General features: G+C 39.9%; 1 protein-coding gene across 3 annotated transcripts in view; it reads left to right on the plus strand.

The window, feature by feature from the left end:
- Window positions 1–8,090: 8,090 nt before the first annotated feature.
- Window positions 8,091–23,724, plus strand: part of ACBD6 (acyl-CoA binding domain containing 6) — a 214,402-nt gene continuing 198,768 nt past the window's right edge. Inside the window, exons 1-3 of one of the 3 annotated variants that reach the window (XM_041756213.1) lie at window positions 8,091–8,640; window positions 15,861–15,925; window positions 18,567–18,663. In XM_041756213.1, coding sequence (XP_041612147.1) covers window positions 8,419–8,640; window positions 15,861–15,925; window positions 18,567–18,663 — 384 coding nt within the window. In that variant the 5' untranslated portion in view covers window positions 8,091–8,418. The remainder of the gene's footprint in view (window positions 8,641–15,860; window positions 15,926–18,566; window positions 18,664–23,724) is intronic. The other 2 variants (XM_041756193.1, XM_041756202.1) reach the window with 2 other exon arrangements.

The raw sequence follows: 23,724 nt of genomic DNA on the forward strand, positions 1-23,724 counted from the left end.
TATGTGTTTATTTACTTATGTATGTATGTATTTATTTATGAGAGAGATTGTGGTGGGGTGGGGAGGAGCAGAGGGAGAGAGAAACTTAAGCGGACTCCACGTTGACCCCAGAGCCCAGAGGGGGCTCTATCTCAGGACCCCGAGATCATCACCCTGAGATCAGACCTGAGCTGAAACTAAGAGTTAGACCCTTTACACAATGCACCACCCAGGTGCCCCAGGCCTCATTTTTCATACAAAGATGTTATATTTTATGAAGTCACAATATGTTAGTTATGTTTTTACTTTCTGGACTCTTTAGTCTTTAAACCAGTAACTGTACCCAGAAAAAGATCACAGAGATGGAGAAGAAAAATTTCAGTTTCTTGGTTTCAAGTTCAGTGATATTTTCCTTAAAGATTTTACTTTTAATGTATCCACAAATAGTTTAAATTAGCTTCTGCCAATTGACTAATAGCTCCCTTTTCATTTAATGAATACTGAGCACTGTGTGTCTTACTAGAGAGAAAAGCCCCAGACTACAGCATTGGGTGTCAACTACCCTTCAATAAAAATAAATAGATAATATACACACACATATATATGCACATATTACATATTAGGAGATCTGTGTATTAGATCTGTTTGGACACCCACCTAAACATATCAAGCCTCATGCAAATCATTCAACATTTAAAAGACTCCTTGTGAAAACTAACAGAGCTCAACTGAGGACTTTCATGGGGAGGATATCCAGCTAAAAAAATCCTATCATTATTTTGCTTCAGTGTGTACCACAAGATTTTGTACTTAATTTTACTGTGTTATTTAACTTTCTAATTTTTTTCATGAGTACTAATCTTGTTTCTCCAACTAAAATTTAAATTATTTGATGGCAAAAATGATAGCAGACTTCCTGGCCTGTGGACTTTTTACTGTATTACATTATCTGAAAAGTTAATAAGTGAGCATTTAAAAATTCATTGTTGATTAATTTTCAGAAAGTCAAAATAACAATATGAAATTTAAAAGTGACTTTACATTTACTAAAATGTATGCAGCACCATTAATGTACTAGCTAATGTATTAACAATGACAACAACCAAAATGTTTCCAAATGTGGGGCAGAAATGAGCCATCACTACCCACTTACTTGAGTCCACTGGTTTTCTGTACTGCTCTGTGGTTCATTTTACCAGTGGAATCTCTTCAGGACTGATAACTAAGAATATACTAGGCTTTTATTATTTAATCCTATTTTGCTTTATGGCATGTGATTTGCCCTTGTATTTGAACCCATGTAATGATAAGCAGCACAAGATTCTATCAAGTCAGTTTCTAAACCCATAAACACATCCTCCAGAAATCTCTGTTATTTGTATAGAGTAAAGCTCATCCATTATCATCAAGCAGCCTCTACTGGGCAGCCCTGGTGGCTTAGCGGTTTAGCGCTGCCTTCAGCCTGGGGCCTGATCCTGGAGTCCCAGGATCGAGTCCCACATCAGGCTCCCTGCATGGAGCCTGCTTCTCCCTCTCCTGTGTCTCTGCCTCTGTCCCTTTCTCTCTCTGTCTCATGAATAAATAAATAAAATCTTAAAAAAAAAAAAAAAAACAGCCTCTACTAAGGCAGGGGATGGAGGAGGTCTCAAAATTAATCACATTTTTTCTTAATATTTAGTAGGAAATATCTAACTTCCTGAGAGCTTGAGGATGTGTTTGTTGTCATTAAATTTTATTCATTATACAGATTTCATAAAGACTTCAAGGTCAGAGTTCTGATTTCCCTGTTGTGATTTCCTCCTCCTCCTCCTCCTCTTCCTCTCCTTCTTTTAGTATAATCTGCTAATTATTGTATTTAAAGGTGGTCAAATGAACTCCAAGATTATGCAAATTAGATAATATAGTCTAATATCTCTCTCTACCTGCTTATCTGCCTATGTGCCAGCATCCCACTAATGCACTTAAAGAGTTGGATTAAAGGCCACAGATAGCCTAGAAGATTATGTCTAGGTAAATACCACCAATTTGATTAGTGACATACAAATAAGCCACTGATCTATAAGAATTCCATTCTTTCCAATATTTGCAAAATAATGCAGTCTTTGTTAAGCAAGGTATTCCTCTTAGGAGTAGGTTAACATATGTTTTGATTTTTAGCTTGTGTTGTTGAGAGAAAAACAGGTAATTACACTTCTGCTGTTTGTTTATGGAAACTTATTATTAAGTGAAAACAAGCAATATTGCTTGTTATTTTTATACTCTTGTGCCTTTACTCATGCTACTTTTCTGTCTGGATGCTCTCTCCATATCGCTTATTATATATTATTGCCCTATTCATTTACTATCCTAAGCCCTTAAAGAACAATGACTGTGTCTTTTATACATTCACTCACTTACCTATTCAATAAAGATTTAGCTATGTGCCAACTCTGGGGAATACAACAGTGATAAAACAGACAAAAATGTCTGCCTTTCTGGCACTTATATGGAAATGATAAAACAAATGAGTAAAATATATTGTTAGTTAGGTGGCAATAAGTGCTAAAGTAGTGAGATAGAGTGTTGGGAAGATGGAGTTGCGATTTTTAATAAGGTGGCCAAGGAAAGTTTGGCTAATGCAACAATTAAACAAAGACCCAAAGGAAGTGAGGGCAAACTGCATAGAAATCTGGGGATAGAGTACTGTAGTAAGAGATACTAGTAAACATAAAGGCACTAAAATAGGAGGATGTTGAATAATGCCTGGTTTGAAGAAGAGCTGCAAGGGGGTCCAGGAGGCTGGAGATAGTGAGAAGAATGATAATCTTGTTTATCCATAGAGTTTAACACTGTAACTAAAACATATTAGGAGTTAACATTTTTGATGAATTATGAATATTTTAATGGTAATGTAAAAAAAAAAAGGTCAATAGTTTACAAAACCGAGTTGTGCTAAATCCACTTACTTATTTTTTTAAGATTTTATTTATTTGACAGAGAGAAAGGGAGAGCAAGCAAGCATGCATAAGCAGGGGGAGCAGCAAGGCAAGCTGGAGAAGCAGGCTCCCTGCTAAGCAGGGAGCCTGATCATGATAATTATGACATGTGGCCTTGATTCCAGGATCCTGGGATCATGACCTGAGCCAAAGTCAGATGCCCAACAGACTGAGCTACCCTGGTGTCCCCCATCCCCCACCCCAAATATTTTCTTTGTTCTGACTAGTTTGACATCAAAACAGGTATCACTTTTATTTAATTCAGGTTTTAGGTCAGTTCAGGATGTTATGTTGCAGTATGCTACAATCTTCTCTTTGAACTTAAAGTACTTTTCAGTGAATATTAACACTCGAAAATACCAGCAAACATTGTTGGGTAGTATTTTCATAACATAACATTCAGATCTCTTAGTAAAGTTAGCAGCACTACTTAGAATCACTTAAAGAAATTTCCAGTTTAAGGACTTACTTTGCTTCCAAACTGTATTTCTCAGAACATCACTCACTGAATTTGTATAAAGTGTACTATGCATATAATGTTATTAATATTTATTATATTTGCAAGAGTGACTCACTGTTAGCAGCAGGTGGGGGCCATGAACACATGTACACCAAGGCAACCACCACCAGCGAGACTGATTAGCTCTTGACAACTTCTCTCCTAACTTTCCCTGGCTCACTTTGGACTGCTTTTGACTTGTCGGCGGATCCCTTTGAATCAGTAATTTTTCCATATTAGTTGTTAATCTTTAATACTGATTGTTATACTTTCATTCTAATTATAATATTTTCTCCTGTCTTCCCAATGTATTGGCTGATTTTTTCCTTTAGATTTGGAAAAACAGGGATCCCTGGGTGGCGCAGCGGTTTGGCGCCTGCCTTTGGCCCAGGGCGCGATCCTGGAGACCCGGGATAGAATCCCACGTCAGGCTCCCGGTGCATGGAGCCTGCTTCTCCCTCTGCGTGTATCTCTGCCTCTCTCTCTCTCTCTGTGTGACTATCATAAATAAATAAAAATTAAAAAAAATTTTAGATTTGGAAAAACATGTTCAGTTCCCTACAGTCCTCAAGAAATGCTTGAATGAAACTACCAAGGATAAATCATCAATTGATTTATTCCCCCAAAGTTGCCAGATCCTGATAGTTTGGGAGTTTTAATAGAATCTTCAAGAAATCAAACTTTCTCAAATTTCAATGTCCTTCTGCTGGAGACCTCCAGGAAGTCAGCTCTAGTAAACCCAGTTGTATTTATTTCTGGTTGCAGGGAGGAAGAATACACACTACCGGGAGCTACGGGCTATAACAATAAAAAGGTGTTCAAAGCAGCTGTTAGATAATTTAGACTTTGGCTGATGACTAGAGGGAGAGTCTAATAGCAGAGATCTGTTCTCAACTGGATGCTGTGAGAAAGCCAGGGCAATTCTATGATTGGGCATCTCAATAAACCTTATCTATAGGGAAAGAAGTCTAATACAGGAATAAAGCTGTAATTTGTAAAGAAGTAGTAACCATTCATTTGGCCAAAAGAAAGGGTGTTTGATATTTTGTGGGACAGAGTGATCTTGTTTTTGTCTGTGGTTTAGACAGATTCATGAAGTGCTTTGCCTTATTTTATCATGGTTTTATAATGACCTTGTCCAAGGTTGGGATTCCATGAGATTATTTCTAATAGGACAATAATATGGCTTAGCTGTGAGTGTCCAGCCAGTTTTGGAATGGCAAGGGCTCTTCTTGTCTTCCTTTTTCATGTGCTATTTTTAATATTTTTATTGAAATATTAATGCACATACAGAAAAGTATTTTTTATTTTTATTTTTTTTGAAAAGTATAATTTTTAAAAAGATTTGAGAGAGAGAGAGCACCAGCAGGAAGAGGGGCAGAGAGAGAGGGAGAAGCAGACTCCCTACTGAGCAGGGAGCCCAACATGGGTTAAAAGCAGACACTTAACCAACTGAGTCACCCCGTTGCCCCTAAAAATTTTATTTATTTATTTGAGAGAGAGAGAGAGGGAGATAGAGAAAGCACAACTGGGGTAAGCGGAGAGAAAGCACAACTGGGGTAAGGGGAGAGAGAGAGAAGCAGGTTCCCTGCTGAGAGGGAACTCAATTTGGGGCTTAATCCCAGGATCCTGGGAATCATGACCTGAGCTGAAGGCAGATGCTTAACCAACTGAGCCACTCAGGTGTTCCCAAAAGTATAAAAGTGAACTTTCATAAAGTGAACATGCCTGTGTAACCAGTGTTTCACTCAAGACTATGCACTCTGGTGGCTTTAAAATAAAAGATTCATTTATTTATTTGAGAGAGAGAGAGAGAGTAGCCCAGGTGGCTCAGTGGTTTAGTGCCACCTTCAGCCCAGGGCGTGATCCTGGAGACCCAGGCTGAGTCCCATGTCAGGCTCCCTGCATGGAGCCTGCTTCTCCCTCTGCCTATGTCTCTGTCTCTCTCTCTCTGTGTGTGTCTCTCATGAATGGATGGGTAAAATCTTAAAGAGAGAGAGAGAGAGAGAGAACATGAGCAGGGGGAGGGGTAGAGGGAGAGGGAAAGAGAAAACCCCAAGCAGACTCCCCACTGAGCTTGGACCTCCACCTTGGGCTTAACAATGGCTGGATCTCAGGATCCTGAGATCATAACCTGAGCTGAAATCAAGAATCAGATGCTTAATTGACTGAGTCACCCAGTACAATTGACTGCGCCCTCCTGGGTTTTAACACCACAGAATAGTTTTGCCTGATTTTGAGCTTTATATGAATGGAAACATAGGAGTTCTTTTGTATCAGGCTTTCTGGGTTCTATGTTTAAGAGATTCATTCATGTGTTGTTAATTGTAACTAATTCATTCTTGCTGCTGAATGGTACTCCATTATGTAAACACACTATATTTATTCTACTGTTGGTGGACTTCTGGGAGTTTCCAGTTTGGGAAAATAGAAATAGAAACAGTGCTGCCATGAATGTTCCTGTACATGCTTTTAGTGAACACATGTATGCATTCTCAGCAGATAAAAGTAGAATTGCTGTATACTTCTGTTCATAAGAGAATTCTGCTTGCTTCATTCTCATGTTATCTAAACTGTTGCTGAATACAGAAAAAGATGAAACTTTCTGAATATTTTCTTTTTTTTCTAAATATTTTCTACAAGGATACTACTACCCTGATACAAAATTGAGAAAGGATAGGGAAAAAAAGGAATATTATTGGTTAATGCCCTCTTTAATTAGGGATGTAAAGATACTACCGTCAGCAAACAGAACCCACAGATATGGGGGGAAAAAAAAAAGACAAGACCGGGACCAGAATGGGTTTATTCAGGAAGAGAAGTATCACTTAAAATTAGGAAATCTATTAATGTATTAAAATGTATGTTAACTTATCAATTTCAATTATAAATATAATTCATCAAATTTCTATTAACTTATTAATATTGTTAATATAGTTCATTACAAGAGAAACTTTATTAATAATTCCTTTAAAAGGTTAAAGGAGGGGATCCCTGGGTGGCGCAGTGGTTTGGCGCCTGCCTTTGGCCCAGGGCGCGATCCTGGAGACCCGGGATCGAATCCCACGTCGGGCTCCCGGTGCATGGAGCCTGCTTCTCCCTCTGCCTGTGTCTCTGCCTCTCTCTCTCTGTGTGACTATCAATCAATCAATCAATCAATAAATAAAAGATTAAAGGAGAAAAAAACATATAAACGGCCTAAAAAGCTGTCCATAACATTAAATTCACGTTTCTAGTAAAAATTCTAGGAACAGAGAGATACAAAGGTCCCTGCATCCTCCCTTCATTGTACTTTTCAGGTTCATTGTCTGTAATTACACCACAGACAGACTAACCCCTGCCTAAAACAACGGATGAGTTTGAATTTTTCCTTGCCTCTCTATTGATTAGCTGTGCAGCCTTGGGCAAGGCGCTCAACCTCTCTGTGATTTCCTCCGTACACAGTGCAAATAACTGTACCTATCATCAGTAGTCGGGATTAAGTCCCTCACACGTGAACGGCTTCGGTGAGTTATTATCATCATCGCATTTTAATCACAAGAATTTGTCCATCAGCCATCCCTTGATCGGATGGACTGTGAGTGCCTGGAGGGCAGAGACAAACGGGCACATTCCAGAACCTCAAGGAATGTTCGTGGAGCCCCGAGCCCAGCTCTCCCAGCGTCGGGCCTTCCCCGTCTGCCCGGCGGCCGGAATCACGCGCCCAGTAACCGCTCCTTAGACACCGTCTTTGCACCAATCTTGATGGTGCTCGCTACGTCGCTCCGAGCACTAAATGCACACTCAGGGTTTCCGTTTTTGCTTTACGACACTTGGGGCGTAATAACCCCTAAGTACAAGTTGATTGTCATAACCGTGTCGCAGTTTTTGTGTGGTTTAGTGTTCAGCTCCTTGAGGGCACTTCAGCGTCTGCAAAACCCGACAGCCGAGGCTCGGTCCCAGGAGCCCGGTGCTAACGCGGCCCGGCTGGGGGGAAGCGGGGGCGACCCCGCCCCGCCCCGAGGAAGGGGCGCACAGCTAAGCAGGCGGCGTCCGCGCGGAAAGCCCCGCCTCCCGGGCTTTCACCCGTTATTCAAGTCCGAGCCAAGCTCCCGAGCAACAGATGCGCGCGCAGGGGTCCGAGGCCAGTTTGGGGGCGCCCGGGCCACACGACCCGCCGAGGCGGGCGCAGGCGGAACCTTCGTCCTCGGCTCCGTGTTTCCCGCGACTCCGCTCCTACCGCCACACTGGCACCCGGGGGCCACCGTCCCCGCCCCGACGGCCTATTCCCAGAACGGTTTCCTGACTCTGAATAGTCATTTTGGTGCAACGACGAACAGACGTCCCAACGACTGAGGAGAGTCTCTCCGAGCTGCAGCTCCGTAGCGTGGCCCCGCGAGTGCCCGGTGGCCGGACGTGGGTGCACCCGGCGCAGAGCCCGCCGCCGCCGCCGCCGCCGCCGCCGCCGCCGCGCCTCGCCCCGCGCGCGTGCTCGGACACGTGCTCGGACGCGTGCTCGGGCGCGCGCGTGCTCGGACACGTGCTCGGGCGCGCGGCCCTGCCCGCCCTGCCCCCCCGCGCGCGCACGCGCACGCGGCTCCCGCCCCGCCCCCGCGCGCACGCCGCCCCGCCCCCCGCCCGCGCCGCCCCCCGCCCTCCCTTCCGGATCTCTCAGCTGCGCCGCCGGGAGACCCCCTCGCCGGTGAGGGGCTCCGAGTCGAGCCCGAGCGCGGTGCCGGCCGGAGGAAGCCGCAGGAGACCGGGTGGGCCGGGCGAGCCGCCGACAGTAGCGGGGCCTGCCCTGCACGCCCGGAGAGAAGTGGGAGGCGGGCGGAGTTACGGGAGGCCGCGCGGAGCGAGTGAGCGTGGGTCCGACTCGAGGTCGGGCTCAGGCCCGAGGCGGGTGGGCCAGGCCCCCCGAGCCGGCGTCGCGCGCGGCCTGGGACGCACTGAGCGGGCGCGGAGGCGCGGGGCGAGCGAGGACGCATGGCCTCGCCGTTCCTGACCGCGGGGGCCACCACGGGCGACAGCGGCGGAGAGCTGAGCTCGGGGGACGACTCCGGCGAGGTGGAGTCCCTCCAGAGCCCCGAGACCGAGACGTCCGGGAGCCTGGCAGAGCTCTTCGAGCAGGCTGCCGCGCACCTCCAGGGCCTGGTTCAGGTGGCCAGCCGGGAGCAGCTCTTGTACCTGTATGCCAGGTACAAGCAGGTAAGGTCCCGGGAAGGGGGTGGGTGCGGGAGAGCGACAGGAGAGGCCTTCTCTGTCCCCCAGAATCTGATCGTACAGGTGCTTGGTTGATGGCTAGGTGGGATGAAGTCTGCGTGTGTGTGTGTGTGTGTGTGTGTGTGTGTGGTCGTCTCCTACAGCATTAGCATCATTCTGAATGTGGAAAGGGCCTGTCCGCTGTCCTGGGAGACAGAGGTGGTTGGACACCGAATGACAGTTTCCCGTGTCTTCTCTGACTTGCACAGTGACCTTGCACTCGTGCTTTTACCAGCTTCAGAACCTTTGTAAAATGAGGATGATGAAATAAGGTTTATCATTCACTCTTGCCAAAGGGTCACATGGAGGTAATTATGGAAGTAACATGGTCATATGGAAGTAATGTTAAAAAAGAAATTGTGAGATCCCGGAGAATTATGTGATCGTAATAAAAGGGTGATGCAAAATAACCCATTACTAGTTTTATTATTGTGATTTTTAAAAATCACAGATATATTAGACTTGTGTTTTGGCTTAATGGGCAGGAATTCTGACTGTTAGATACAATTATAAATATTTTAAAGCTAGTAAACGCCAGGTGAAACAACCCCCTTCCTTTGGGGGATAGGAAACGGAAGCCCAAAGAGAGTAGATAACCTGTCCAGGGTCTTAGGGACAGATGAGTGGGAACTGGAACTAGATTGTAGCTCCTGACTCTGACTAAGGCTCTGAGCTTTATCTGGAAATAATAATCCTAATGTCATGTAAGACATGTTTAATTTAGCATTCAAAGAGTCATAGGTACCAGAAGGAAAAATGATTGCTTTATCATAATCAATCAATAGTTGTATAACATCTTTTATGTGCAAAACACTTGGGTGTTAGCCTACAGGGAGTGCAAAGAAGAAAAAGCATGGTGCTATTTTCCTTCAAGAGACTTGGAAAGTTACATGAGGAGTCTAGATTTAAACACATGAAAATTGCTAAGAAGAGTTAGATAACATTTTAGGAAAACTCCAGCTCTTTGGAACACTGGAAGCAATGAGCACATTTTATTTCACTAAAAAAATTTAGGGATGCCTGGGTGGCTCAGAGGTTGAGCGTCTTGCCTTTGGCTCGGGGGATCAAGTCCCACATCGGGCTCCCTGCATGGAGCCTGCTTCTCCTTCTGCCAATGTCTCTTCCTCTCTCTGTGTGTCTTTCATGAATAAATAAATAAAATCTTAAAAAAAAAATTTTTTTTTTACCGTTGTTTTACTTCTTGATATCTATTCCCTTATGCATTCTTTTAAGAAAAAAAAATAGTTTTAAGATCCCTCTGTAGGGGATCCCTGGGTGGCTCAAGAGTTTAGCGCCTGCCTTTGGCCCAGGGCGTGATCCTGGAGTCCCGGGATCGAGTCCTGCATGGAGCTCCTTGCATGGAGCTTGCTTCTTCCTCTGCCTCCGTCTCTGCCTCTCTCTCTCTCTCTCTCTCTCTCTCTCTCTCACTCTCTCTCTGTGTTTCTCATGAATAAATAAAATCTTAAAAAAAAAAAAAGACCCCTCTGTATTCTTCAACTGAATATACTGAATAGCGATGAACTATCTTTTGAGGACTGGTGAATTTGAATTATGAATACCAGTTAAAGTGACTTGAGAGACATAGCTGTAGATACATACGGTCTAAATTACAGTGTTGAATGAAAATTGCCCTTGAATTGGCTTTGGAATTTCTTTCTTGCAGAAGTTCTGGATATCTTTTTCTCTTTGGTTATTTACCTTGTCCCAATAACATCAAAATGAGACTTTCAGTTATTTAACAAGAGTTTATTGAACATTCTGCTAGGACCTTTAACATGTCTGACTGCTAATTCTTCGGGCAGCATAAAACTGTTTTTCTCCAAATTCCCTAGAGAACATTCTTTTTCTTTCTAGGACATAACTTTATTACTGATATTAGTGTCATCATTATTAGTATCTGATTTCTGGATTATCAGTGAACTATAGTCATCTGTTAACTGGTAACCATTCTGTCTCAAGTATACTCACTTAATCCTGGAAGTGGTGTGTCCCTCACCCTTTCAAGAACTCCATGTTAAGGTGTTTAGAAATATTCTGTATCTGGAAATAAAATTCTTCATTATTAGAAAATAGGATTATGCTTACTTAGATATGACATTGGGATGCAATTTTCATCCATTCTTCTAAATTTTTTTTTCTTTTTTTCTTTTTTTTGAGAGGGAGAAAGAATTGTAAGCAGGCTCCATGCCCAGTGCAGAGCCTGATGCAGGGCTCCATACCATGACCCCAAGATCATGACCTCAGCTAAAAATCAGGAGTCAGATACTTAACTGACTGAGCACCCAGGTACCCCTAAATATATTTTTTAAAGGTTTTATTTATTTATTCATGAGAGACACACAGAGAGAGGGTGAGACACCGGCAGAGGGAGAAGCAGGCCGCATGCAGGGAGCCCGACATGGGACTCCATTCCAGGTCTCCAGGATCACGCCCTGGGCTGAAGGCGGCACTAAACCACTGAGCCGCCAGGGCTACCCTAATTTTTTTTTTTTAACGGAATTCTGAGATAGTGTTAAAAATCTTTGATTTTTTTGATTAGCATCTTTGATAAAATAATAAAATTGAAATGCCAATATAATTTTTGCATGGTGGATCAGAATCTCTCATGAAACAATTATGTTTTGTATTTGGAGTAGCACTGTATTTTGGAGGCCAAATGAAATAGTTGTCCCCAGGAGGATGATAAAAATAAGCTGAGCTGTGAGCCTTCTTTTCTTAGGCAGAGCTCCAAACTTACCTAACATAATAGCTCTTCTAGCCTCACATAAGCCTGTGGCTTCAAAATCATCTTTTAGTGAAGTTTCAAATAGAAATGAACCAATGAACAGTCTTTTGGTACTCCACATTATCCTACACTTTCCCATCAAAAGATCACTAATTGACTCTTGTGAAAACTCCAGGACAATGAAAATTTCAAATCCCTGTTAGCTTCATTTTACAGGACCCTTCAACACTAGCACAGTGAAGGTTCTCAGCATGTTCTACTTTAACCTGCTCACACATAATTCACTGGCATTTGCCATTAGCCCCCTTTGTTAAAATATTCTGTTTTAAGGGCACTGGATATATCCTGTATGTATCAGAACATACTGTTCTGTTAAGGTGGCACATTTTGTAACTCTGCTTTATAGCTTATGATTCATTATTAATGATTTGGAAACTGTTTCTCATCATGTCCTAAAACCCTGTAGTTTTATTTGTCCAGTCTTTTCTGATCCAGAACAATTCTTTGAATTGGGGATTACAGAAGCTTCTGTTTCAGAATACAAGGTCAGCTGCTTAGCTTTTATTTTCATCACACATAATGGTCTGGAGGTAGGTGATCTAGGGCTGGTAGGGTGATTTTGCTTCATGAGATCACCCAGGGGCTTAGTTTTTTTCTGTCCTGTAGTTCAGCCATCCCCAAAGCAGCAGTTCTCAAATTATGGTGTAGAGACCCCTGAGAATCCCTGAGACTTTCTCAGGAGATCTATAAGATCAGAACTATTTTCATGATAATACTAAAACAATATTTGCCTTTCTTCTGTGTGGTAAAACTGCTGGTGCATCAGCATGAATCAAGGCTGGGCAGCAAACTGTACCAGTAGTCATATATTTTTACCACCATGTACTCAGTTAAAAAAAAAAGCCAATTTCACTTAAAAATGTCTTTGATAAAGCAGTAAAAACTATTGATTTTTATTAAATATTAACTCAAGTACAGGTCTTTTTAATATTGTATGTGATGAAATGGGGAGTACACACAAGGCAGTTCTGCACACTGCATTATGTTGGTTATTTTGAGGAAAAGCACTTGTGTAATTTTTGAGTTGCAAGCTGAGCTGTCCACATTTTATGTGAAACATCATTTTTCCTTAATAGCACAACTCACAGATAAACTATGGTTATTTAAATTTGAGTATTTGGCAGATGGCTTCTTCAAAGTGAATGAAGTGAGCCTGTCACTTTAAGGAAAACAACTGCCAGTATTTGTTGCCAATGGTCGTGTTTGAGCCTTCAAGTGAAAATTAGAGGTTTGGCAAATCTGTGTCACATGAACTTGACAGCTTCCTAATACTTAAAAACTTTTTCGATGAGATTAATGGTGATTTTAATGATTGTAAACTTTGGCTCTTGTATAATGAAATGTGTCAGCATTGGAAGGAATGTATAACTTAGTGAACCATATGTCCCAAATATTGCATGGAATGTTACAAATTATGTGTGATCCATTCAAAGTGCAAGTCAGACAAATGGATTTTATTTTATTTTTTTAGATTTTATTTATTTATTCATGAAAGACACACAGAGAGAAAGGTAGAGAGGTAGGCAGAGGGAGAAGTGGGCTCCAGGGCAAGGAGCCTGATGTGGGACTCGATCCTGAGACCACGGGATCACGCCCTGAGCCAGGGGCAGGTGCTCAACCACTGAGCCACTCAGGCGTCCTAGACCAAGGATTTTAATGTAACAGTAGGAAAAATTCATTGATGTGACATCAGCGTCCACATTGCATCTAACCTTAAAGAAACTGCCACTTACTGAGTTTTGGTGTCGTATTGAAGAAGAGTATCCACAATTATCTGAAAATGCTATTAAAATACTTCTTTCTTTTTTAACAGTGCATCTGTGTGAAGCCACATTTTCTTCATATACTTCAACCAAAGCAACATATTGCAATAGATTAAGGCAGACATTAAAGAGATGTGCAAAATGTAAAACAATGTCACTCTTCTAAGTTTTTTTGCTTTAGAATATACTTTTCATAAAATTTTGTTACTTATGTTAACTTAATGAGTTTATTATTTTTAAATGAATTAATACATATTTTAAAAATATCTTTTAAATTTTAATATGGTAAATATGATAGATACAACCCACATAAACAAAGCTCCTTGGGGTGCTTTTTAAGAGTATAAAGGGATCATGAGACCAAAAAGTTTGAGAACTGTTTACCTCAAATCTCTTTCCATGGCCAAAGATGGCTCCCCATCACTACATGCATGTTTTCCCTTTCTTTTCAAGGAAGATATTTATATCACTTTCATGCACATTTAGTCCCCTGAACTCAGACTGAAGTTGCACAGTCACATGTAATGTTTAGCTGGGTGACCGGGTGTCTGGCTGAGACTTCTGTAACTGTAGGAGAAATAGAGATATTAGTATTTATTTCTACCGCTGGCTAGTATCTCATTAAAAAAACAAAGAGTAATGACTGCTGGTTTTATGATGTGTCATAGTTTCTCTCCTGTTTCTGATAATCCAGTAGTTCTGGTGATATTGGAGATGCCAGAATTGAGGCTTAGATAGGATGTGGCAGGTAAAACAGAGGGGTATAGAAAAGGAATATTGGACTTTGGAGTCAAACCATCCTAAATTCAAATGCTGACTCCTAATTCAGGATTTGCTAATGTGTGAACTCTGACAACCCTCCTCAGTTTCTCTGTACTCATTTCTACAATGGGTTTATAATGGCAAACCTAGCAGGATGGTTTATGTGGCTCATTTACCATAACAAATGAAGCTTTTGGTTTACGATGATGAAGAAATGCAGTTCCTGCTCTCTCACTGTTTTTTCCCCTCATCCACTTATTCTAGAGTTGTTCCTGTATAAGTGTACATTGTAATATCCATCGGAGGGCCGTGTGATTAATTGCTAAACAAATGATGGAGATGTTATTTGTTATGACTTCAGAGATGGGTGAGATCATTGGAGACCAAGCATTCCTACAGTCTCAACCTAGAGGGGACTGAAAACTGTGAAAAGCTGAAGGAAGAGAAGGCATTTTGGAGAGGGGGTGGTAATGAGTGAAACTGAGAATCAAAGTACTCAAAGCAGTGAGAAGTCAGTCTGGTTAGCGAGTACACATCAGTGTGATCTTAGCAAAATTCAAGTGTGTAACAGTAGATGGCTAGAAGGTCTCTGAGAAGTAGACGGGAGTTGGATTGTGGTATTAGAAAGGTAGGTGTTTGGTTGGATACGTGCCTACCACGTTCATTCCACATTCAACAAACATTTTTTACTACCTCAGGTTAGGCGCCATAAAAGGTGCAGGGAGGGAGTTAAGAATGGTTTCCTAGAGGCTGTGTTCTGATAGGAAGATGAGACTACACAAAACTTTCTAACACCAGGTAAAAGTGGAAAGTGGAGAAAAAGCTGTGAGGGTTCATCAGAAAGAGATTGCTTCTGGCAGTGGGAATCATGGGTTGTATGAATTCGGCACTGGTGTGAAATTTCATTTATGTTTATTGACGATGAAAATATAGTTCACTACAAATATTATTTGAGGATTACAAATAAGTATTGACTACAAACAAGAAAAGATTATTGTGGAGTAGATAGAATTTATATTGTTGAAAAACCCTTGAAAAGTTTTGCACTGCTGTTAGCATCTATTGTTGTATCAATTAGTTTCATAATAGGATACTTTACAAATAGTATACTTTATCCTGGAGTTTGGGAGAGATAAAATGCTGATAGTATAATGAGAATCACCATAAATAAACAATATTATAAATTCTGATAAACTGTACTTTAAAGCTTGTTTATTACACACTTAAAAATTCTTCTATATAATAAATGCTAATAAGGAGTACATAATCTGTATTAATAATTTGCTTTGTATATATAATTTGTCTACTAGGTTAGGAATGCAAGTTTTTTATTGTATCAGAATTTTTTTTTTTTTGTATCACAGTGTTTTTCTTTTTTTAATGTATCACAGTATTAGACAATGGTTGTTTTATACTGTAAGCCAAAGCAGCCTGTATTTAAAATTCGCTTTTTTTTGCCTTTGCAAAGAATGTTAAATTTTGTTATTCTTTTTTTTTTTTTTTTTTTTAATTTTTTCTTTTATTTATTATTTATGATAGTCACAGAGAGAGAGAGAGAGAGAGAGAGAGAGAGAGGCAGAGACATAGGCAGAGGGAGAAGCAGGCTCCATGCACGGGGAGCCTGACGTGGGATTCGATCCTGGGTCTCCAGGATCGTGCCCTGGGCCAAAGGCAGGTGCCAAACCGCTGCGCCACCCAGGGATCCCAAATTTTGTTATTCTAATAGACTAATAGATTTAAATATTTTCTAACTTATAGTTGCTGAGTATACATAATACCTGTGAAAAATAAAAGTTTCTCTGGCATTTCTTTGAAAAATAAGTTCTTGATTTATTTTTTTCTCTCCTTTCAATTAGGTCAAAGTTGGAAATTGTAATACTCCTAAACCAAGCTTCTTTGATTTCGAAGGAAAGCAGAAATGGTAAGAAATTCTCGAAATCTAATGAGGTTGTTGGAAATGGTTTAGGTGTTTAGGAATTAGAAAGTAGTGAGCAGATTAAAGAATTATTTTTATATTAATCTCTGCTGTAGACTGTGCTAACAACAGGCAATTGGGAGAGAGATTAAAAGAATCCGCTTTAAGCTAAGTCTCCTAAAGGATTCTCATGCCATGATGTTGGTATATATACATAGTTCACAACAGACATACTCTTCTTACATATGAATAGCTTCTTAGAGAGTGATGGTAAGAGTTATTGCTTGAGATTTTCCTATCCTGTCATGCATCCTCTAATGGCTAACAACTTATGCCCTGTGGAGGAATCTTTGGAAGGAGGACAGGAGGATAGGAAGGGTGAAAAAAAGGATAAATTCCTAATTTTATCTTCTTAACTCTAATGCTCTTCTAGAACTTGCCCCACCCACACCATAGTGAATAAGTACCTATAATAGCCGGTTGGGAAGAAAGGGAGAAAAAAAAAAAGATACTGAGTCTACTTTCCTGAATCCATAAAAAGATTATCACGTTCCCAGTTTTTTTTACTTCTAATTCAGAAGTTCCTTCTTATCATATCAGGCTTTATTTACTCTTACCTTGTCTAAGTGAAAAAAAGAAAAACTATATACAATAGAGACTCTTAGTTATAGGAGGAAGGACTCTGGAGAATCAGTCGTGGAATTAAAAGTGTAAAGCATAGGGTTTAAAAAAAGAGAAATATGAAGAGTGCTATACTATAAATGGATTCTAACTTTACAGTCTAGAGCAGTGCTACTCAAAATGAAGTCCCCTGACAAGTTACCTGTCTATGAACTCTTTGTTACCCAGCTGTAAAGAGATGCAAAGCTTGAACTTGAATGTAAATCAATTATTATGTCATTAAGCCCATGTTTAGTTCAGCTGGCTTTTTTTGTGTAGGACATTCTCAGTGAAGGAAGCAGTGCTTTGATTTCCATTCTGGCAGAAGCTTTCTTTGCTGATGATAACAGTTTCCCGACACCTTACTACTGTTGTGGAGGATACTTGATGCAACTTTCATTGTGAGCTTTTTGTTTTAATTTATGAAATTTTATAACTTCAGCATTCTTCCCCATGCTTGCTTGGTTTTTCATTTTTTTTAGTAATTTTAAAAAGTTTTGATTTTAAAATCTCTATATTAATTCAGGCAAGAATCATCAATGGGTGCTGAAACCAATAGATGAAAAACTACTGAGGAGCAGCATTTACACAATTTGACCCTCAGTTTACTTTTTAATTACAAGGAAGACAAAAGGGGATACTGCTTTTACCAAGTCTGTAATCGTTCATTGATGATGGGTAAAACTGATGGTATGTGCCCCCAGTGTGATACAGTGTGATACATATGCCAAAACGTTTAACCTGATTCTCCTCATGGTTAATCATTTTGGGCAAGAACACCCTGTAAGTGAGGAAACAATCAGAAAAATTCAAATTGAGACATATTTTATAAAGCAAGTGGTGTTTGGACTCTTAAAAAAATATCAGTATCATGAAAGAAAGGCTAAAGATACATGAAACTCAATGCTATGTGTGAATCTTGATTGACTCATGGTCTCGGAGAAGAAATCCATAAAGAACATTATTGGGAAATGCAGGAAATCTGAAGGTAGATCTGTATTTATATAATAGTATTGATGTTAAATTTCCTCAGTTTGATATATGTGGATATATTTAGGGGTAGTGTGTTGGAATGTATACAGGTAACCCGCAAGAGAGTCAGTAAAAATAAATTTGGAAAATTTCAGAAAGATGTTATATCATGGGAGCAGGAAGGTAGTGAAAAAACCGCACTGTTTTACAGTGAATTAGTGGATCTACTTCCTGGTTGAATGTAGAAAGAATTAGCAGGGCAAAACCAAGAAGGAGCCTGTCTTGGCAGCTTGCAGAAAAAAGAAACAGAGGATGACTCAGAAGGGGGCACGGGACTAAAATATTGCTCTTGGTTTTTACACTGTAGGTAGTCCCTACCTTCTTACTCAATAGAATTCTTACTTCTGTCCTTACCACTCCTCACTTTTGAAGTTCTTGCCTCAGGATCCACTACTACCAGCTTAGAGATGAGAAAACAGCAGAAGCGGAAGGTGTTTTTCTCACAGCTTACATAAGAAATTCAAAGCATTTTCTCAGGGAATATTGTTTTGTGTGATGATTGGTTTGCATGTTACCAAAATGCTGTATAAGGTGGAAACTACTTTTTGTTTTGTTTTGTTTTTGTTGGAAACTACTTTATTGGTCTGTAGGTCATACATTCTCAATAGGGATGAAAGGTGGGTTTTGAGGAGTTGTAAAATTGTGGATATTATAATTTTTTGTGGTCTTCCAAAGCTCATTTGATATATGAGTTGTGTATCTGTGTTATACAATTTCATGGGGGAGGGTGATTAGGGAAAAAAAAGTCTAAAAAGGCTCCTTTGGTGATGGGGTATAAGGTGTGTGTTGGTATAGACTATTGTGAATGCAAAAAGAGAACTACTCATCTATGGCTTATTATATCTGTGTCTCACATTCTTAAAATGTGCATACCAATTTTTTAATACTAAGGAATGTGCCATTTGTGTTAATTCCATAGATAGTGAAAGATCATTTTGGATATTCTTTACTCTAGGGAAGCATGGAAAGCACTTGGTGATTCAAGCCCCAGCCAAGCAATGCAGGAGTATATTGCAGTAGTTAAGAAATTAGATCCAGGTTGGAATCCTCAGGTAAGATTTGATGATTGTAAGTAATACTTCCAAAAACGTACCATCTTCCTCTCAATTAAAAGTTGAAAACCAAGCATAGGCTTAAGTAACATTCTTTTTCTTTTTCTTTTTCTTAAGATTCTATTTATTTGAGAGTGAGAGAGCACAAGGTGGGGGTGGATAGTGGTGGTGAGGGGGAAAAGGGAGAGGGAGAAACAGACTCCCTGCTGAGCATGACTACCTTTTTGAAGTCATTGAAACATTTCCTGATGTTTTTGATGTACGTGAATATTTTCAGAAATATTCCGTTTTGTTAATATCTTTTATGAAATATCAAGTTTGTATACAAATGTGTATCTATTGTAAAGGTCCTAAGGACTTGGTATCTGAAATTCAGTGGTAAAAGCACATGTCCCTCTGAGCTGAACAGCCTGAACACGTATGCCACAATGTTTAAAAAGCAAAACAAAACTTGAGTTTGAATGTGTTTCAGTGAGTACTTTACTCTTCAGTCTCAGTGGTCTTAGTTCTTTTTTCCCTGTTGATTTTGCATGATTGTTTCTGATGCCTGGCCTATGTAGGCATTTGAGTTTGTAAGTTCTGATAAATGACAGAATTTATGATTTCTTACCTTCAATACCTTAATTACTAAATAAAAATCTGTTAACCAGCACTCTCTCTCTCTTTTTTCTTTTTTTTTTTTTGAGATTTATTTATTTACTAGAGAGAGAGAGAATGTGTGGGTGCACAGGAACTGGGGTAGGGGCAGAGGGAGAGAATCTTCAAGCAGACTCCTCACTGAGCCTGGAGCCTGACTTTGGGCTTGATCTCACGACTCATGGATCATGACTTGAGCTAAAACCAAGAGTGGGTACTCAAGTGACTGAGCCACCCAGGTGCCCCTGTTAGCTGTAACTCTTACAAATGGTTGCAGAGTCCACATGGTTAGATAGTTCTTCCTTAAGGAAATTTAAACAGCAGTATGGGTGCTTTTTAAAAATATGTAAATCTCACCTATTGAACATAAATTTGAGAAAACCAAGCTGAATCAAAGGCACTTTCAAATAAAGATCATTCTCTCAGGGTTGTGAGATCGAGCCCTCTGCTGAAGATTCTCTCTCCCTCTGCTCCCCCCACGCTCCCCACATGTGCATGCACTCTCTTTCTCTTAAAAAAAAAAAAATCAAAGATCATTCTTGTAATACATTGTTCTCAACATTTCTTGCCATCCATAATCTAGTTCTAAAGAGGAATTTTATATTTTGTTTACGTTTTGTTTTTAATTTAAACATCTGAGCTGATCTCCTGTGACTCAGCTTTATTTCCCCTTCTTTCTGACTGATATGAAGTATATCATAACTGCAATCTCGAGACATTTGATATTCCAGTTATTATCTTTTAGGTTAAAGCATCATTTTCTTTTGATACTAGTTTCTGAAACCAGTGAAGTAATAATAGTTCTCATTGCTGAATGTGTTAAGCTCTTTACATGTGTTGTCTTTGAAATCTTCATAAGAATCTTAAGATTTTTTTATTTTTTTATATTTATTTGTTTGTTTATTTATTTTTTAGATTTTTTTATTTTTAACTAATCTCTACACCCAATGTGGGCCTCAAACACATGACCCAAAAATCAAGAGTTGCATGCCCTACTGACTGAGCCAGCCAAGTGCCCTCATAAGAATCTTAAGAATTAAATTAGAAACTATTATTGTCTGCATTTTAAAAATGAGGAAATTCAGATACAGAGTGGTTTAGTATCTTGCCCAAGATTAGCCAGCTAATAAATGATAGTGCTAGGATTTGGACATATATGTATTGGAGTCCAGAGCCTCACTCTTTAATCTTTTCCACAGCTGACGTTTTGTATTTACATGTATTTACATACATGGACATGTGTGTGTGTGTGTATAAAACGTATGTATAGTATCCATCTAAACTTACGGGGTTGTATGTGTATAAAAAATTCAAGTAAAGGTAGTAACTATTTTAATCAAAGCTCCATAGACTATAAAGTGAAGTATAAAATGAACAGTGTTGGGATGCCTGGGTGGCTCAGCGGTTGAGCATCTGCCTTTGACTCAGGTCATGATCCCGGGGTCTCAGGATCCAGTCCCACATCAGGCTCTTTTCTTGGAGCCTGCTTTTCCCTCTGCCTATGCCTCTGCCTCTCTCTGTGTCTCTCATGAATAAATAAATAAAATCTTTAAAGAAAATGAACAGTGCTTTATAATGTAAACCCTTGACTGTGTTTTCTGTTCTATTTGTCTTATCTCAAGAATATGCTGTTGAGGGGCACCTGGGTGGTTCAGTGGTTGAGTGTGCCTTTGGCTCAGGTCATGATTCCAGGTTCTGAGGTGGATTCCCACATCAGACTCCCCTCAGGAAGCCTGCTTCTCCCTCTGCCTATGTCTCTGTCTTCCTCTGTGTCTTTCATGAGTAAATGAATAAAATCTTTTCAAAAAAAAAAAAAAAAAAGAATGTGCTGTTGATTATCCAGTCAAGGCGGTTCTTTTGCCTTATTTGGTTTCTTGCCGCGGGAGAAGGGTAAGTTTGTATTTTGGCATAACTTATTTTTATTGTTTTTGACAAATAAAAATTATATATATTTAAAGTGTACAACACAATGTGCTATTTGATATATATATATTTATACATTGTGAAATGATTCTCACAATCAGACTAACATTTTCATTACCTCTCATGGTTAACCATTTTTTTTTTTTTTGATACTGAGAACCCTTGGTATCTACTTTCTTAGCAGTATCAAATATACAATATATTATTGTTAGCTAATATATTAATAACTAATAGTGGTACATTATTAACTAATGTATACTTGATATAATTTTTTTTAAAGTTTCAGAAATAGTGCAAGGAACTTTTGGATAGTCTTTAGATACATCAATTGTGTAGTGTTTTCCCTATTTACACACACACTCAAAATTTTTTGAACCATTTTAGATAAGTTGCACATATTATGTCCCTTAATTACGAAATACTTCATTATTTCTTATAACAAGGACTTTCTTTTCTGTAACTACATCATCATTATAAAAATTGGGACTTTTTGGTGTCATGAGTTCTTTTGAAATTTCTTTTTTTTCTTTTGTAGACCCTCTGGACTCAGAGTCCCTGCAAGGCATTCCACACACACCCCAAATTGTATATATTAAGGTACATACTGTGATTTGATATACATGTAATGAAATGGTTACTGCAGTCAAACAAATTAATATATCTTCTTCTCATATAGTTACCTTTTTTTGTGGTGAGAGTACCTGATTTTTACTCTTTCAGCATATTTTCAGTATCAATGCAGTATTATTATTATTATTGTTAAAGAATTAATTTATTTATTCATGAGAGACAGAGAGAGAGAGAGAGAGAGGCGCAGAGACACAGGCAGAGGGAGAAGCAGGCTCCATGCAAGGAGCCCGATGTGGGACTTGATCCTAGGACTCTGGGATCACGTCCTGAGCCAAAGGCAGAGTGTCAACTGCTGAGCCACCTAGGCGTCCCACGATGCAGTATTATTTATTGTAGTCATCATGTCTGTATATTATTATTATTTAAAAAAATTTTTTTAGGGATCCCTGGGTGGCGCAGCGGTTTAGCGCCTGCCTTTGGCCCAGGGCGCGATCCTGGAGACCTGGGATTGAATCCCACATCAGGCTCCCGGTGCATGGAGCCTGCTTCTCCCTCTGCCTATGTCTCTGCCTCTCTCTCTCTCTCTCTCTCTCTCTGTGTGACTATCATAAATAAATAAATAAATAAATAATTTTAAAAAATTAAAAAAAATGTTTTTTAAAGTAAGCTCCATGTCCGTTGTAGAGCTTGAACTCATGACCTAGGAGATCCAGAGTCATGTGCTCTGCCAACTGAGCCACCCAGGTGTCTCTATCATGCCTGTCTATTAGATATCTAGACTTACTCATCCTACACAACTGCAACTTTATACTCTTTGACCAGTATCTCCCTATCTCCTAATCCCCGCCAGCCCCTGGTAACCACCTAATCTACTTGCTGCTTCTGTGAGTTTGACTTTTTAATTTCATTAAATTTTATATAAAAGTGAGATCATATTTATCTTTGGTTTCTTTTACCTAGCATAATTTCTTCCAGGTTCACCTATATTGTCACAAATGACAGATTTGCTTCTTTCTCAGGGCTGAATAATATTCCATTGTTTGTATATATACCACATCTTCTTTATCCATTCATCCCTAGGTAGACGCTTAGGTTGTTTCTGTATCTTGGTTATTGTGAGCAATGCTGCAGTGAACATGAGAGTGCACGTATCTCTTCAAGATCTTGATTTCATTTCCTTTAGATGTATACCCAGAAGTAGCATTGTTGGATGATACGAGAGTTCTGTTTTTAATTTTTTTTTTAAATTTTTATTTATTTATGATAGTCACAGAGAGAGAGAGAGAGAGAGAGAGAGAGAGAGACAGGCAGATGGAGAAGCAGGCTCCATGCACCGGGAGCCCGACGTGGGATTCGATCCCGGGTCTCCAGGATCGCGCCCTGGGCCAAAGGCAGGCGCCAAACCACTGCGCCACCCAGGGATCCCCCTGTTTTTAATTTTTAAAAGAAGATTTTATTTATTTATTTGAAAGAGCCCATGGGTACCCGCCCATGAGTGGAGGGAGGGGCAGAGGGAGTGGAGGGAGGGGCAGAGGGAGAAGGAGCAGACTCCCTGCTGAGCTCAGAGACCGATGTAGGGCTGGATCCCAGGACCCTGAGATCATGACCTGAACCGAAGTCAGATGCTTAATCAACTGAGCCACCCAGGTGTCCCCTATTTTTAATTTTTTGAGGAACCTCTATGCTATTTCCCATAATGACTGTACCAATTTATATTCCAATCAGTGGTGTACTACTTTTTTTCTCAAAATCAGGAGTTTTAACATGATTCAGTATTATTTGTTAAATCTAGGATCCATATTCAAGTTTATCATTTATTTTAAAAACTCTCCTTCATAGTTACTTTAAAACATTCTGATCCATCATCCAATCCAGCATCAATGCACTGTATTTAGTTGTCTCCTTAGTCCCCTTTAGTCTAGAACAGTTGCT

The sequence above is a fragment of the Vulpes lagopus genome, chromosome 1, assembly GCF_018345385.1.
Source record: "Vulpes lagopus strain Blue_001 chromosome 1, ASM1834538v1, whole genome shotgun sequence".
Lineage (NCBI taxonomy): Eukaryota > Metazoa > Chordata > Mammalia > Carnivora > Canidae > Vulpes > Vulpes lagopus.